Here is a 17,505-nt window from a genome sequence, read left to right as displayed (position 1 = left end):
CCCACCAATTTCCCGGGGTTAAGCTTAGCCCACTTCGTTTTCACACTACGTTTTAGCAAAGTGGGCTAGCACGGTAAATAGTACGGTACTATCTGGCCCTGCAAAAAAACAGGGTTAGCCGGCTTATTCTGGTGCTAGCACCACAATTGCGGTGCTAAGAGATGCAGTGTGAAAACGAAACAGGGGCTAAGCATTAGCCAATTACAAAAGTCGAATTGCACGTAAATCACGCTCTGTTTGGTAAAACCATCAATATTCATGAGCTGAGGGATAGTCCGGGGTTAAGGCATTAACCACGGTTGAGCAGATAGTATGGGGTTAAGAAAGACAGTGTGAATCGAAAAAAAGATAGTATGGGGTTAAGGATAGTCCGGGGTTAAGGATAGTATGGGGTTAAGGAAATGCAATGTGAAAAGCATATGAGAATGTGATATTTAAAAAGATGCTGCTTTCAGTGTTTTGGTTTGATAATTGAACAAAGTCTTGTTTCAAATCATCTACATATTTTTAGCAAGTTGGGAATTCATGTATTATTGTTTGTATATATTTTTCTAACTTTGTTTTTCTTTTTCTTTATTCACAATAACTGGATCTGTTAAAGGTCAAGTCTATCACAGAAAAATGTTTATTTGAATAAATAGAGAAAAATCAAACAAGCATAATGCTGAAAGTTTCATCAAAATCGGATGTAAAATACGAAAGTTATGGCATTTTAAAGTTTTGCTTTTTTTTCACAAAAGAGTGATATGCAAAACTCAGTGACATGCAAATGAGTCAGTTGATGATGTCCCTCACTCACTATTTTGTTTGTAATTTATTGAATATTTCATTTTTTACAGATTTGGCAATAAGGACCAACTTGACTGAACCATATATAGTATTAAACAATGCTAATTCCACATGTTCCTCATTGCATACCAACCAGGATGTGCATATAACTGTTATGTGAAATTAAGCAAAATTTCTTATTTTATATTTTATTTTGATGAAATTCAGTGTTATGCTTGTTGGATTTTTCTCTTTTTATTCAAATTAACCATTCCTGTCATGGTGGACTTGTACTACATTTCTTGTAAATAATATCTTGCAATTTTAGCGTTTTTTGTTTTATGATTCAATAAAACATACAAGTATATTTAAAAAAAAATCATTTTCAGAGTTCTGCTTGTTTGATTTAAGTTATTACACACCATTGAAAAAAAATCATGAAACCTTGGTCATAAGTTATGTGTAATTCACAAATATAATGATGTAAATAAACAATACACATCATTAGTTTTTATTTACAAATAGGTCTTTCCTTGATTACATAAGAGATAAAAGCAAATCAAAGATTGATTTTAGAACCAGTAAACAATGCATTAGGGAAATGAAGACAAATGAGACAGTTATTCTATCAGCATTAAAACTTACATCAATATTTTTCAGAAAATCAAGTGTTTCATATTCTGCCCTTTCTTTCAACAATGGACATTTTATTCCAAGCCAGATGTTTTCATTTTCTTAATCATTACTGGTATATGTAAACATCAATATTGAGCTGCACTTACAAAGAATTATGGAAATACAAAATATCTATAATATGAGGCCGTCCTCATTACGCTTTCTAAAACTAGTTTACCGATTCAGGAAACCAGTTTGGAAGCTCGCTTCGCAAGCATTCCCACTTGATCACATGAAAGTGGTTTTCAAAATCACTTCATGTAAAGCAATCTCGTTGCAATGGATATGCTCTCAGTGGGGTGACAGTTTCGCGCGAAATTTGAAATCACAGCGTTAGCATTCTACCCGTCGTGTGGAGTGGCTAGCTCAAAATGTGAAAAGAACGGGTGTATCCTCACGCTATAACCAGTTTAACAAGGCAAAGCGATCTTAAAACTTCATCGCAAGGTGGTTTTCTGAACCGGTTTTGAAGATCGCTTTGACCGTTCTCACTACATGTTGAACTAGTTTACACTAAACTAGTTTTAGGAAGGTAGTGAGAATGGTGTCTAAGTGTAAGGTTAACAATGCGAGAATGAAAAAAAAAACACATCGTAAAGGAAAAGAAAAGGGGAAAAGGAAAATAAATAAATCACCTATCATCTTTTGGGAGTTCATCTAAAGAGTGTCGACCAGAGTTGATGCCCTGGAGTTCACTTTTCCAAAATGTCCTGGGATAATCAGGTAAACACAATCACGAATGATGTGTTTGAAAACTGAAACGGTAAAGATTCAACTTGACAGTACGTTCAGTTGACAACTGTTTGAATATGATGAAGAATATAGTTTTCCTCATCATGAAAGCTTGGAAAAAAACACAATAAATATTAGAAGCATACAACTTACATACTTATTTTAAAATAATATTCTTCGCTTCCCATACGATAAGAACAGAATTAGACCACAGTTTAAGTTAAAGCGGTCTTCAGAAGGCCTCTGACATCAGTGATCCAATTTCAATCTTGACAGGATGCACTAAAGTTGTCCTTGGAATATAATTCCTGATCAGTGAAGCATGGGCAGTGGATGCTACACAAGAATACCTCACACAAGGTCAACATAGGTCGATTGTCCATTGGTAATACGCAGAGCAGATCTTCAAAATGTCACCATTGTCAGCTTTCATGGACTGAAGTCATTTGAGATCGCTAAGTATGGAATAAAAAGCTAATTGCCATTCTATCAGAAGGCCCATACAGGTCTATCAATGCTGATAGACAGAGCTTGAGCTTTGTTCATGTCTTGAATAAAAGACTAATCACCATTCGCTGATCATACCCGAGGAGCACCGAAAGCATCTGGCATCCTCTCAATTGTATACCTAGGAAAGAAAAATACAAAAACAAAATGATGATGGAGGCACAGAAAATATTCAGTCAACTTGTGTATGTTGTGGCCAGGAGTTGGACGGTCACGTAGGTTTATATGTACACTTTGTCACTTGCGCAAGTGAACATCCTTGAATATGTGCTGTAATGTTGAATTTTCATGTTGCTAATTAGTGACAGTTCCATCTCGGAATGTTCCAGCAAAAATATTTGGTATAAATAAGCTAAAACATCTGCTTAAGGTAAACAACAAAATCCATCATTTTTTCCGGCACTATCAGCAAAGAAAAAAAATCTGTCATTTTTTCTGCATTATCAGCATTATACTATGCTTTGTTTTCCTCAGGTTTTTCATGGAAAAGAAAACAAACATCACAAGAAAAAATCATACTGGATATATATTATAACTGACTTAAACTATTTAATATTGTTTTGAAGCTGTAACAGTGACGAAATATTGGTGATTGAAGAAAAAAAGATATGTTCTTACCTATGCTGAGAGAGATACATGATGGGCACTCCTGGAATCTTCCTAATTCTCCTCTTCAAATCTCGGTCACAAGTAGCCACGATATAACATTTATGCTAAATAAAGATAAATAAAAACAAAACTCTTTTTAAATGGGATGTCTACTTTTTCAAATTCATTCAAATTTGTTATTATAAAAACTAGAATTTAAATACCAAGTTAACTCCAACACCAAGTTGATTTACATAACAAGGCAAAAGCGATTTTTGTGTCTCGCCCACTTATGAAAATAACAAGAAATATTGTGATTTGCGAGGGCACGCAACAGAATTGTATCGAAACTTAATTGTGAAATGACTGGGATGGAATAACACTTGTCATAAGAACCTTGCACATAAACTTTAAAGTTGACCTGAAAATGACCTTTGACCTTACCATGTGACCTCCGACTGCAGCATAACATGCAGGTCCCCCAAGTCCATCTACGATCCAAGTTTGGTTGAAAAGTGACTTACGGTTGCAGAGTTAGGTGTCATAAGAGAGTCTTGCATGTAAACTTTAACGTTGACCTGAAAATGACCTTTGACCTTATCATGTGACCTCCGACTGCAGCATAACATGCAGGTCCCCCAAGTCCATCTACCATCCATGTTTGGTTGAAAAGCGACTTACGGTTGTGGAGTTGGGTGTCATTAGGTTTGTGACAGATGGACGACGGACGGGACGACATTTGGATCCCTAAGTCTCGCCTTTACCTCCATTGGGCGAGACAAAAAGCGAAATAAACCATGATACTTACTAAGGAATAATGAAGTTTGCAGACAAAGTGATATGCAACTGGAGACAATGAGGTACTCAAAAATATCTACAGTCACTATTATTTTTTTCTCCTTTCATTATTTGAAGTTTCAAATATTTCCATTTAAATTGCTCTGAATTCAGCCACCATGAAAATATTTTATTCATCATTTTTGTAACTTATTGCGATTCTTTTAATGAGAGATAGTACGCAGTAGACATATTTTCTGTTCATTTCATACATACTAGAATGAGAGGATGGCACCTTGTTTTAATTTAAATGTGTATAAATCAAACCTATTGATTTCAGATATCAGTGAACACAAAACAAAAACTGGGGGCATTTCATGAAACTGTTTATGAATGACTTTACTCATGACTGGTGACGCTTTCTTATGCTAAATGATAGATCCATATGTAACTGAAGCAGCACCTAAGAACATGTTCCAGTCATTTGTAAATTCATGTATTACTTTACGGACAGCTTTATGAAATACCACCCCAGGCACCTACTGCTTAAGTATGCAACATTGTAGTGGATTTTCCAGGGATTTTTAGGTGGTCTGTCATGAATATGACAGATCACCTATTATATTCGTCAGATTTTACTTTATTTATTTTTATTGCCAAATTTTGACGCCAGGTTATCTCAAAATCGGGCCTGTCAAATTTCTTGATTTTCATGTCATGTATGGATAGTATTGTGGAATCGCGAAACGAAACTTTTCAAGGTCATCAAATCCTGATGACGTCATCTAGGCGCCATTTTGTAAAATTAAATTATTGATCATATCATCGCAACTAATCATCATAAATCATTCATATTTGCATCATATCAAGTTCAGATGACAGGTCATCAGGACATGTCAACAGAGGTCATGCAAAGGTCACGACGCGCACGTACGCGCGCGTCAAAATTTTAAAATTCCCCAAATCAATCGTGGTCAAATTTGGGTACGTTTCAGGCCATTTTGAGCATGTCAAAAATTTGCGCGCGCACAGGTATGCGTGCGCGTTTTTGCTCCTACCATCGGTATGCATCTTCGAGTCGTCATTTATTTTATGTCTGTTCACTGTCCATGATCTTCTGATTAATTTGATACCTCATTCAGCCTCTTACGACCAATAATACCCAAATGCGCGTCAATTCAAATGTGCATTACAAGCGCGTGCAAACTCGCAAAATAAGTCAAAAGTGGGCAAAAATATGCCTATATAAAATTCACTGTAGCTCTTCAAGGAGTCCGTTGACCCCCAATTTTTTTTTCCTATTCGAATAGAGTATGAATTGGAGATATGATTTTATGCCACATTTGACCCTTAAAAACATCGTGACGTCATCAACATGGCGTCGGAACTAAAAATTAGTGTTTTCTGTTTCATGATGTCACAACACTCATGTAAATTGATTCTAATTACGTAAATATTGGTCTTTTCTCGCCAACTTTTAAATATGTTTTACCTTAGAATGTACCCTTTAGACAATATGTCCATTGTTTCATTTTAAAGCTTGTACTATTCTCAAAACTGGAATTTGTACTAGGTTTGTCATCATGACATTTTTGTACTTGCAACAATTTATATTGACAATATGTTTCCTGTTTTGCGCTCCCTGTCTGTCCGGAAGATCGTGGTCGACTGGATAACGCACCTGCCTGGTAACGCTAGGGTCGGTGGTTCAAACCTGGCTTGACTTTCTTTTTTTTTTTTTTTTTTTTTCCTCTATTATTAGGTGGTCTGTCATGAATATGACAGATCACCTATTATATTCGTCAGATTTTACTTTATTTATTTTTATTGCCAAATTTTGACGCCAGGTTATCTCAAAATCGGGCCTGTCAAATTTCTTGATTTTCATGTCATGTATGGATAGTATTGTGGAATCGCGAAACGAAACTTTTCAAGGTCATCAAATCCTGATGACGTCATCTAGGCGCCATTTTGTAAAATTAAATTATTGATCATATCATCGCAACTAATCATCATAAATCATTCATATTTGCATCATATCAAGTTCAGATGACAGGTCATCAGGACATGTCAACAGAGGTCATGCAAAGGTCACGACGCGCACGTACGCGCGCGTCAAAATTTTAAAATTCCCCAAATCAATCGTGGTCAAATTTGGGTACGTTTCAGGCCATTTTGAGCATGTCAAAAATTTGCGCGCGCACAGGTATGCGTGCGCGTTTTTGCTCCTACCATCGGTATGCATCTTCGAGTCGTCATTTATTTTATGTCTGTTCACTGTCCATGATCTTCTGATTAATTTGATACCTCATTCAGCCTCTTACGACCAATAATACCCAAATGCGCGTCAATTCAAATGTGCATTACAAGCGCGTGCAAACTCGCAAAATAAGTCAAAAGTGGGCAAAAATATGCCTATATAAAATTCACTGTAGCTCTTCAAGGAGTCCGTTGACCCCCAATTTTTCCTCACTCTTGGATAGAGTAAATATCTCATTTGGAGATTGTGTAAATACCACAAAATTATGTTAGAAATAAAAATTACATATTTTCGCAATATACGTCAACGAATTTATAGATATTTGACCGTATCTTTTTTATTAGTGGTCAGTTTTCTCTCAAATTTTGATATGATGTAGTCGAAACAATTTTCTACAAATAACGTGTGAATAATTTTCACTTTCGACCGCAGCATCAATGTTTTGTGACCTGTTTAAGCTTTTGCAAAATTTTTCTGTGCCTAATTTTTGTGAATTTTTTAGAGAAAATGTTTTATTAATCAATTTTACGGTCTTCCTGTAAGTTTCAAGCCCACTGGTTTTGCGCTTTTTCATGTACAACATTTTTCGTATTATTTCCGGAACTTTTCAAGAGGCAGTTTTAACATTGTAAAACATCATTTATGTATTTTCTGAGTAAACGCTACAATATTGAAACGCTATTTGGTGGAAAAATTTCATTCCAGACATTTTGTGGAAATTCCGGGATTTTTTTGTTGTGGTCATTTCTATTAAATATAATGTATAACAAATTTGCAGGTACCTTATATGAAATTAAACAGATTGTGCAATTTTGTTAATTTTGCGGGAAAATTACTTGTATTTTAATCTTTTACCTAACCCTTTTTCACTAAAAAATCATCACGAAAGAATTTTGAAATAATTTTCAGTCATACTCAATTAATCAATGGATATTGAAAATTATTGACGGAAAAATGTGAAATGTTTAGAAATTTGCAGAAATTGTGCAAACTTTTGCAACAAAATTCTACGTTATTCTTTCATAGAAAACATCGCTGATCAGTTCTTAATAGAATGCTGGGAAACTGAAGCATTGTGATTCAGAAATTTCTAATTAAATTATTGAAATTTAGAAGAAATTTTGAACAAAAGTATTAAACATATTTCAGTTTTAAAAAAAGTGTCACCTATGACTTTTCATGTATTCTGTGGAATTTATACCCACTGAAATTGTAAAAATTCTTGCTTGAAATCTAGAAAAAAAGTGGTAACAGTACAAATGGGTTTTAAACAGATTTTGCACAAAAAACATAGAACTGTCGATTAAAAATTAGCTGCTGTGGAAATTAAGGCGCCTTTCATTGCGCAATTTTAGAATGTCAAATTTGGTAAAAATCGTCTGAAATTTTTGAGTTTTTAAGGCGTTTTACGTGCTCCAAACTTCATTTCATATTAACTGTATTGTATTATCACCACCATCATTATAATCATCACGATTGTCATCACCACATTAATAATCAAATATAGGAATGGTCCAAATTTAGTCCTATGATGTCTATAATCAAGATTACCAATTATATCTAAGTAATTCATTTCATACAACATTAGCCGACACTGAATGAAAATTCATGACAGACCACCTAATTCGTCCTCATGACGAATTAAAATCTAGTTTTTATTAATTTTCCTATGCTCTTTTCAGCAATTGGGGGCAAAATGGCCCAAGCTTCCATGTATCTTCTCATCACGCTGGTGAGAAATGGGGCAGAACTATAGTTTGTCATGTCATTTACTTTTAACCATTAAGACAGCAGGATTTTTGACAAAACATATTTGTCAACATTCAAGCGAACAGCAACAAACCTGTGTAACTCTTTGCACAATACAATCATCAGCATACGTCCCAGTGTGCATGCACGGGAGCCGTTCTATCCTTGGATCTTTAACTGTTCTTAGAGCTACATTATACTTCTTCCCAAGCTTTTCAATCTCGGCCATCACACAGTCTGTAATACATGGTATGCCTGGAGAAAGTGAAAATAATAAGAAAACAAATAATGAAAATAATCAAACCCAGATTTTTAGGATTTCTTGCAATATTAATGGCTATAATATAATATTTATTCCTTCAAAAATAAAAATGTTTGTGAGCCAAGATGGGGATGCTATAAAGCCACGGTAATGTTAGCTTTTTCGGACTTAGCACTCTGCAAAGAAAAGTGCAAATTAATGATTACTAACATAAGGTTTACCGTTCACCATGTTCTATGTTCTATGTACCAAACAGTGAAAAAAAAAGTGAGGGCAATAAGTCCCTCAAACATTTGAAATAGCCACCACAAATGAAAAGACCCACAGTCAAAACAATATTTCTGCCAATACATGTAAATCATAGTGCATTAAAATATCTGAACACAAAAGATGGACTTCTAAGCAGCCCTCGAGAGAAGAATTTTAATTTTCAAACTGCCATGCAAACCTTAAAAGTTTATTATCAATATTATAAATTCCAAATCATTGTTGAGAAATATCAATTATTTTTAATTTTTAATGGTTATTTAAGCAGCATTTTGGGTAAAAATTGTCTATATGAGTTACAACACACTGAACTCAAGCATGTTTAATACATGATTGAACTTATACAGCGATTAATACATGTGTCTAAGCACCTCTGAATGGTCTAGACTGATTACTCTATTTCTCTATTAGAGCAAAATGGTAAAATATGTGAGTTAAATAATCACTGTATGCTTCGCTCGAAATCATTGCTGAAAGCAGCAGCAAAAAAAGGTACAACTAAAGAATTGCATTCCTACTGGCATCCCAATGAATATATTTATTTTTAAAGAGCAACAATCATAATAATCAAAATATGTTATGCCGTAAATGTTCTCTCATGAATGAACACCTAATATCAAACAACAACAAAAACAGCACTTACATTTAGCATACAGACAATCCATCATGCCTTGAACAAGGTCTATCTTATTCTTGATAGAGAAGTTGACAAAGTTGGTATCAACGATGACGTAATAAGGAGGACCAAGTTGTGTGTTGTACTTGAAGAACAATGCAGAGGAGTATTGAGGAACCTCTCTTATTTTCACTTGATGTGCCTTTTCCTTCTCCACCTTCCATTTAGGTTTTTCCTTCTTCTGTCTGTCCTTTTCATTTCTGTGACAAAATTGTACAATTTTTCTTACCATAAAAAAACATCATGATAATTATACATGTACTTTGCACAATATGAAATTATCTAATGAGAAAAAAAATGATTCCTAAGACATGAAAAAAAACTAAAAAAATGGGTTACTTAATAATAAATTTGAGGATAAAAGACAAAGATCTAATTTTTTTTATGATAAATGATGATGATGATGCACAGCATTTGTATAGCACCATGTATCTGTCAAAGACATTCAAAGGCACTTTTTGGAGGAGCCAGTCAATGTGGGTCGCGGCGGTCGCCTACATGTAGAAGAGCACGCAAAAAGAACTGTGACCCGCAGGTCTCTCTTCCTGATATAAGCAAGCTTTTGAAGTTATGGTAGTAAGTAAATAATTTCCGTTTACCATAATTTTTTAGATTACATTTTTATGACATTAACATTTAACATGTGTACTACGGATATAAACATGATTTTTATTTGATTCAATGATTGAATTTATGTTTTGGCCCAATTATGCTTAAGTGTGCGATATTTGGGCACTTTAGTCTTTCTTTGATATTGATGTCATCATCAATTTCCGAATTTTCTGGTGGAAAGATTCGGATGGTGGCAGTGCGAAACTGCATCAGCGCCTAATCTTTGACTGGGTTTTTAGAAAAAAATCACTTTGAAGTGTATGATGCCTAACTTACAACTACAAGCCAGAGGCCAGGGGTAGTATTCTGAAAATTGTTTTAACTTTTCTTGTAACTCAGCAAGATAACAGCTTGCTAAAATTCTCTTGAATCGGTATTCTGAAAACTGTCTGTCGTGTCTGATCTCTGTAAGTTCGTCCCCTATTTTATCTGTGACACGCCTAATATTTTATCCACCAATCATTAAACTTTTTATATGTTTCAGTCAACCAATAGAAGTGTCCCTTCTAAAAAAAATAATCAAGCGCATTGTTGACATGTGGTATAATTTCCTATGCGCCACCGACGCTTATGCTTGAATGCTTCTGTGCTTGAACCTTGAAGAGTAATCCCTTTCAGTAACCCAGGGAGCTCATTATCCAAAGCCCAGAACTCCACCATGCATTTACACATAGACACAGGACTAGGGTAGATTGTGGTCTCAATAACTTGGAAAGAAAATTGTGAAAACAGAAATTATGCACTTAGCACGATAATATGAAGGTTTATCGTGTGGCAGTATCCCGACATCGAGGGAACCTAAAAAAAAAACCCGAAAAGTTCTGTCGCGATACCTCTCCTAATTCTTTCAAAATTCATAACAAAATAGCCGATCGAGACTGGGGTAGAAGGAGAGAAATTTTCGGTTTTTTGAGGTTCCAATCTGTGCCTTGATGTCAGGAAACTGCCACACGATAGACCTTCATCCATATAATCGTGGTAAGTGCATAATTTCTGTTTTCACAATTTTCTTTCCAAGTTATTGAGACCACAATCTGATAAGGATTTTTGTTGTCAATCACACACAAAACAAATGGTCTTCTAACCTCTTTAGGTGGTTTCAAACCGCTTCGACCATAAGAATCCCGTTAAATTATGAGAACTTTTTGAGGCTAAAAAATACCCATTAACTATTCCTGCATTCACACCGGCCCGAAACATACCCTTCAGGATAAGTTCCTGAAGTTACGAGCATGCGCAGTATGGTCTGATAAGCAGGCAAGGCGCGAGATTCAAAATCATTAGCCCAGCAGCCACCCACGGTGCCAGCGCCCAATGACACGCTGAGCTAAAAGTTTCTGTAAATTGCTTTCACATTGCCAAAATACCTGCGACCTTGGAAAAATCCCCGCGAAAATTCTCGTAATTTTGCCAAGTACCTACTATTTAGCGGGTATTTTCTTTCAGGGAAATTACGCGTAGTTTGCTTTCACATTACCAAAATACCTGGTATTTTCTGCTCGGGGTAAATTTCCCGATCAGAGAATACCTGGAACTGAAGATTTTCGAGGCGGTCTGAAACCACCTAGTGAGACAAAATTTTTGGTGGAAAAAATCATGCTTTTGTTGGTGTTGTTTCTTTTGTCCTTTTGCAAAGCAAGTCTCCAATATGGGAGATTGTCTCCCATATTGGAGTCTCCCATATTGGCCGTGTGCCTCCACCCATGGTTTAAAATCATCTCGCGTGCGAAGGATTCATATGCACCTGGTGCACGCGAATCTTTCACACCCTTTTACTAAAGTAACTATGGCATTACATTATAGCTAAGATTTCTAATTGTGCTATGACATTTACTGAACCATATGGATCGTTTGTTGACTTCTCTATGCTGTTTTTTTTTAATAAAAGCATTTTTCCGTGATATTCACATAGATGCCTCTTGATCAGTGTGTGTTTGAGTTTTGTCAGACATGTATCAATCAGATATGATTATTTACATCTGGGACCGACCTTTAACGTCACTATCCGAAAGACATGACCAGGGCTCGAACCTCTGCATCAATTTGTAACTTCCCAAAAGCTTGGGTTACAGGCGCATGCCACAACGCCCAGCTTGGATATCAATTTTTGCCTAAAGAGGGCGCGCGATATTATTCATAAGCCTCTTTGTACCATTTGTTTACAGTTCGCGTTCTGCAGCTTGTACTGCTAGCTGCATTCTAGGCGCTCAGCATTATTTTCTTGCTTGTTCAATCCACTTTCATCATCATCTGTCAAAAGATGGCGTACTTTACCTATAAGTATGAAATGCAACCTGTTGATTTTTTGTACAATTTCTTATTATGCGCTGACGATTTAAATCAAGACTGTTCGATAGGAAATTCGCGTTTCAATTGTTGTTTGCGCGATTTCCACCACAGTACTTGGATGGACAGACGGAGTGATCTTGGCCGAAATTTGGAGGTAAGCATTAAACAACTATATTTACAAATGATTTCAAATACATTTCTGTAAAATTATCTTGATTGATGTAATTTACGTATATGATATATGTTGAAATTTTTGGCGTGTTTCATTCCCTCACATTCATGTGATGAATGAAAACGTCAAAATCCACTATGAAGCTCTACAGTACAGTATAGAGCTGCCAACTTGGATTAAAAAAATACTTGCATCTGCCGATAGATATCAGGAATCGCAAAATATTTGTTTTAATCAATAAATATCATATAAATTACTTTATATTTATCAACCGAAACAAATATTTTACGAATCGTGATATTAATCAGCAAATGCAAGTATTTTTAAAATCTAAGTTGCAGCTCTGCACGCGTGTGTATCTAGGTATAGGTATCGATGACAAAATAAATAAAAATGGCAACGTAAACAGACCGGGTAAGTGAACGCTCTTGCTCTTAACTTTTTCAATTTTACTATTATTTAATGAAAATTAACAAAAATGCTAAAAAATGGGGGTAAAAATAAAACTTGATCATGTACATAATTTTGGGCGAAAAACAAAAAAAATTAAATTGGTGATTTAGGTCTAGGTAATCCTGGCCTCTACAGAGAGGCATTTAAAAAGCAAAGCCAGGCGTTAGGGGAGTTACCCTACATAGGTAGATGAATTTACTCCCCAGACGCCTCCAGGCTAGGGGCGTCTCCAGACAGTATCTCATAAAAATTAAGTGTTAAAAAAAAAAAAATAGATCTAGTGATAGATAGTTGTACAAGAAAATTTACAAGAAAAGATACAAGAGTTTCCAGAATACGTATTCCATTGCAACTCTAAAGATACAAGAATATTTCTCTTAAAACAATTTTCAGAATACGGCCCCAGAATTGATGATATTGAAAATGTATGGCAGTGTATCCTATTGCCGGACACTTTTATTTCAGTGCTTTAAAAATGGCAACTAGAGGAAATACAATCAAGAAAAAATTATCACTTGCTATTCCAAATATTCTGAAAATTATGAATATGATGAAATAATTTTATATTTTCCAACCGTTTTCTTTGCACCGCACTTGCCGCATACCCCTTCGCGAAAAACAATTATTACCTTGCATGACAAATTACATCATATTTCCGGACGCGCGCCGCGTGGGTCAAAATATTCTTGATTATGATGTAAGAAAGAATTGCATGTGATTTTTTCATGATATATCATGAGTAAATTCTACGTTTTTGTCTGCTTTCTTACATCGATTCTGAGCAGATTTTTGTAATAAATTTGTGTTTGCTATAAACTAATTTCATTTTTTTTTGCGCGTTCGATATGGCACTTTCCAGTATTAATGCTCGTTCATATCGTGACCCTCAGACATCAAGTTCTGTCGATGCGCTGTCGATCGTCGACGGCTCTCTATGCACGGTAAACCTCGCGCACAGCCGGGGTACCGGGTACCTTGTGAACTATAGCCGCGGCTGTCGACGATCTGAGCGATGGAGCGGACGAGATTGAAATTTGGCAAAAAATTAGGTCCGTATTTCCATCAGAAAATAGATCAGTTGGAATCAATTGTTAATGCAAAGCTATGTTATATGATATTTTAAGCATTTTCTGTCATTTTAGAGAAAAATAAGGTAAAAGTTTGATTTTTTCGCCTTGTTTTTGCAATCTTGTTCTTTGAATTGATCTGTGAAATTGGGCGCTAATGCAGTTTCGCACAGGCCGGTTACCAGCATACCTCATCACCAATATTTGTTCCCAAATGTCATGACAAGTCTCTCAGTCACATTTCGATGTCAATATATCTACCACTTTTCAAAATATCGTGATCGGGAATGGCTGTATTTCGGCTTCGATCTCAACGCGTTGATCGACATACACGGCGTAGACATCGCTTCGCAGATCGCTTGGATTCACCGTGCACCGTAATAATGATATGAACTGAAGTTAGCAACCAAATCATGCGAAAATGTGGCGAACAAACTGCCAGCATGCCGCATGCGAATCTATGATCGCACGATTTGGTTGCTAACTTCAGTTCATATCAACATTACTGTGCACGGTGAATCCAAGCGATCCGCGAAGCGATGTCAATCAACGACGTTGAGATCGAAGCCGAAACACAGCCATTCCCGATCACAATATTTTGAAAAGTGGTGGATATATTGACATCGAAATGTGACTGAGAGACTTGTCCACTCATGGTTTCAAATCGTCTCGTGTGTGAAGGATTCATATGCACCTGGTGCACGCGAATCTTTCACACCATTTTTACTAAAATAACTATGACTTTACATCATAGCTATGAATTATACTTTTTCTATAACACTTACCGAACCATATGGATCGTTTGTTGAATTCTCTTTGCTGTTTTTTTTAATAAAATAAGAGCATTTTTCGTGATCTTCACGTAGATGCCTCTTGATCAGCGTTGATATCAACTTTTGCCTAAAGAGGGCGCGCGATATTATTCACCAAGCCGGTAGGCACTTACGAACCAAGTTTGAAAGGATACTCGTAAAATTATGTCACTCTCGCCGATGAATATTCATTAGATCGTGGTCGTGCGTGTTCAATACACACCGAGTGCATGCATGCAGAGAGTTTGTATTGAACACGCACGACCACGATCTAATGAATATTCATCGCGAGAGTGACGTAATTTTACGAGTGTCCTTTCAAACTTGGTTCTTAAATGCCTACCGTACCTTTGTTTACGGTGTTGCAAGCTAGCTGCATTCTAGGCGATCAGCATTATTTTCTTGCTCGTTCAATCCACTTTCATCATCATCTTGTCAAAAGATGGCGTACTTTACCAATAAGTATATACATGAGATGCAACCTGTTGATTTTTGGTACAATTTCCTATTAGCGCTGACGACTTGAATTGAGAATGTTCGATACGAAAAATTGCTTTTCGATTGTTGTTTGCATACTTTCCACCGCAGTATTAAGGACGGATCGAACGGAGTATCCTGGTTGAGACTTGGAGGTAAGCGATAAAAACAGTTTTATAAATAATTTCCAATTCATTTAAAAAAAAAAACTTAAACCATTAAAAAAGAAATCATTAGTGGAGAAATACTGAAACGTTTGGCGTTTTTTATTCCCTCACATTCGTGTGATGAATGAAAACGTCAAAGTCCACTATGAAACCACATGCGTTGTGCGAGGTTAGTATTACTAACCTCGCATGTTGTGTGAGTGAGACTTGTCATGACATTTGGTAACAACTAAGTATTGGTGATTATCATTAGGTGTGCTGGGAATCGGCCAGTGCGAAACTGCATTAGTGCCTGAAATTGAACTGCGGAAATCTTACGGATCGAAATTGATTTCGTACGCAGTAATATGCGCGTCCGGAAATATGATAGTGTCCGGTAATACAAATTACAATACGTGCCCACTCAAGGGTTCAAATCGTCTCGTGTGTGAAGGATTCATATGCACCGGTGCACGCGAATCTTTCACACCCTTTTTACTAAAATAACTATGACTTTACATCGTAGCTAAGCATTATATTTGAGCTATGACACTTACCGAACCATATGGATCGTTTGTTGAATTCTCCTTGCTGTTTTTTTAATAAAATAAGAGCATTTTTCGTGATCTTCACGTAGATGCCTCTTGATCAGCGTTGATATCAACTTTTGCCTAAAGAGGGCGCGCGATATTATTTCAAAGTCGGTAGGCACTTAAGAACCAAGTTTGAAAGGATACTCGTAAAATTATGTCACTCTCGCCGATGAATATTCATTAGATCATGCGTGTTCAATACACACTGAGTGCATGCATGCAGAGAGTTTTTATTGAACACGCACGTCCACGATCTACTGATTATTCATCGCGAGAGTGACGCAATTTTACGAGTGTCCTTTCAAACTTGGTTCTTAAGTGCCTACCGTACCTTTGTTTACGGTGTTGCAAGCTAGCTGCATTCTAGGCGATCAGCATTATTTTCTTGCTCGTTCAATCCACTTTCATCATCATCTTGTCAAAAGATGGCGTACTTTACCAATAAGTATATACATGTCATGAGATGCAACCTGTTGATTTTTGGTACAATTTCCTTGGCTATTATGCGCTGACGACTTGAATTGAGAATGTTCGATACGAAAAATTGCTTTTCGATTGTTGTTTGCGTACTTTCCACCGCAGTATTAAGGACGGATCGAACGGAGTATCCTGGTTGAGACTTGGAGGTAAGCGATAAAAACACTTTTATAAATAATTTTCAATTCATTTTAAAAAAAAGTTAAATCATAAAAACAAATTTTTATTAGTGGAGAAATACTGAAATGTTTGGCGTTTTTCATTCCCTCACATTCGTGTGATGAATGAAAACGTCAAAGTCCACTATGAAACCACATGCGTTGTGCGAGGTTAGTATTACTAACCTCGCATGTTGTGTGAGTGAATACGTGCCTATACTTATTGATGTTGCTTTCTAACATATTTTTCAACAGGTGGGACTGAAGAAAAACAGCCAACTTACATTCTTGAATCTTTGAGCGATATCATGCGTTTCATTGTCGCAAACTTCTTCGTTCTTTTATCCTTCCCCTGAAATATAAAAAAAGAAAACAAATAAAAGAATGCGAATCAATAATTGTAGATTTAATCATAATTTAGTGATATATACATTGAGATAATCACTTACCATGCTGAGTTCGGACAGGTGGATACAGTTGTGCAATTTTAGCTCGCACGTAATACGCGATCCGACCACCGATAAAATCGTTGTATGGCGCACTGACCGCGTTACCCCGTACATAACATTTACACGCTATGGTATCATTTTAAAACTGAAGGTTCCTGACAAGTCTTACATGGCCACAAAATACGGTGTCTTTAAATTCAAAGGAGACCCTTTTTTATTGAAGTCGAAAGAAGTTGATTATTTGTGGGATGAACTCATGAAGCATAAAGCACTATATCAACATAATTAAGTTCCCAAAAATAAAAGATATGTTTTTTTCCTTGTGATATTCAGTGATTGCACTGGCGTACAGATGGGGGTCATGACCAAAAAAAAACAGGGTGAGAGATGAAAGTAAAAAATTGTAAAATATGAAATTATTTTTCTGATATTTTGTTTAAATGTGTCCCAAGATGAGATTTTTTTTTAAAAAGTCAGATTTTGTCATCCCCTTTTGCCCTCTAGTTTTAAATGCTTGCTTGTGACTACAAGGAAATTTT

At 36.0% G+C, this 17,505-nt stretch overlaps 1 protein-coding gene across 1 annotated transcript; it reads right to left on the bottom strand.

The window, feature by feature from the left end:
* Positions 1 to 1,223: 1,223 nt before the first annotated feature.
* On the bottom strand, positions 1,224 to 17,095 carry LOC121418177 (rRNA-processing protein FCF1 homolog). The gene is made up of 6 exons (XM_041611899.1): positions 16,967 to 17,095; positions 16,802 to 16,869; positions 9,229 to 9,461; positions 8,151 to 8,311; positions 3,301 to 3,395; positions 1,224 to 2,803 (listed from the first exon to the last, which is right to left on the bottom strand). The coding sequence occupies exons 1-6, from the start codon at positions 17,078 to 17,080 to the stop codon at positions 2,755 to 2,757; spliced, it is 720 nt and encodes a 239-aa protein (XP_041467833.1). The 5' UTR covers positions 17,081 to 17,095; the 3' UTR covers positions 1,224 to 2,754.
* Between the last annotated feature and the right edge of the window lie 410 nt (positions 17,096 to 17,505).

Source organism: Lytechinus variegatus, chromosome 7 (genome assembly GCF_018143015.1).
Source record: "Lytechinus variegatus isolate NC3 chromosome 7, Lvar_3.0, whole genome shotgun sequence".
Lineage (NCBI taxonomy): Eukaryota > Metazoa > Echinodermata > Echinoidea > Temnopleuroida > Toxopneustidae > Lytechinus > Lytechinus variegatus.
This window is presented reverse-complemented; position numbering and strand designations above follow the sequence as displayed.

What these genes read in the sequence shown, in the direction of transcription:
- LOC121418177 (XM_041611899.1), bottom strand. Translation starts at nt 17,080, where the DNA reads ATGTACGGGGTAACGCGGTCAGTGCGCCATACAACGATTTTATCGGTG. An exon ending in TCGCTCAAAGATTCAAGAAT is followed by an intron (nt 9,462 to 16,801) that starts GTAAGTTGGCTG and finishes ATTTTGTCACAG; the next exon opens with AAATGAAAAGGACAGACAGA. An exon ending in TTGTGCAAAGAGTTACACAG is followed by an intron (nt 3,396 to 8,150) that starts GTTTGTTGCTGT and finishes ATCTTTATTTAG; the next exon opens with CATAAATGTTATATCGTGGC.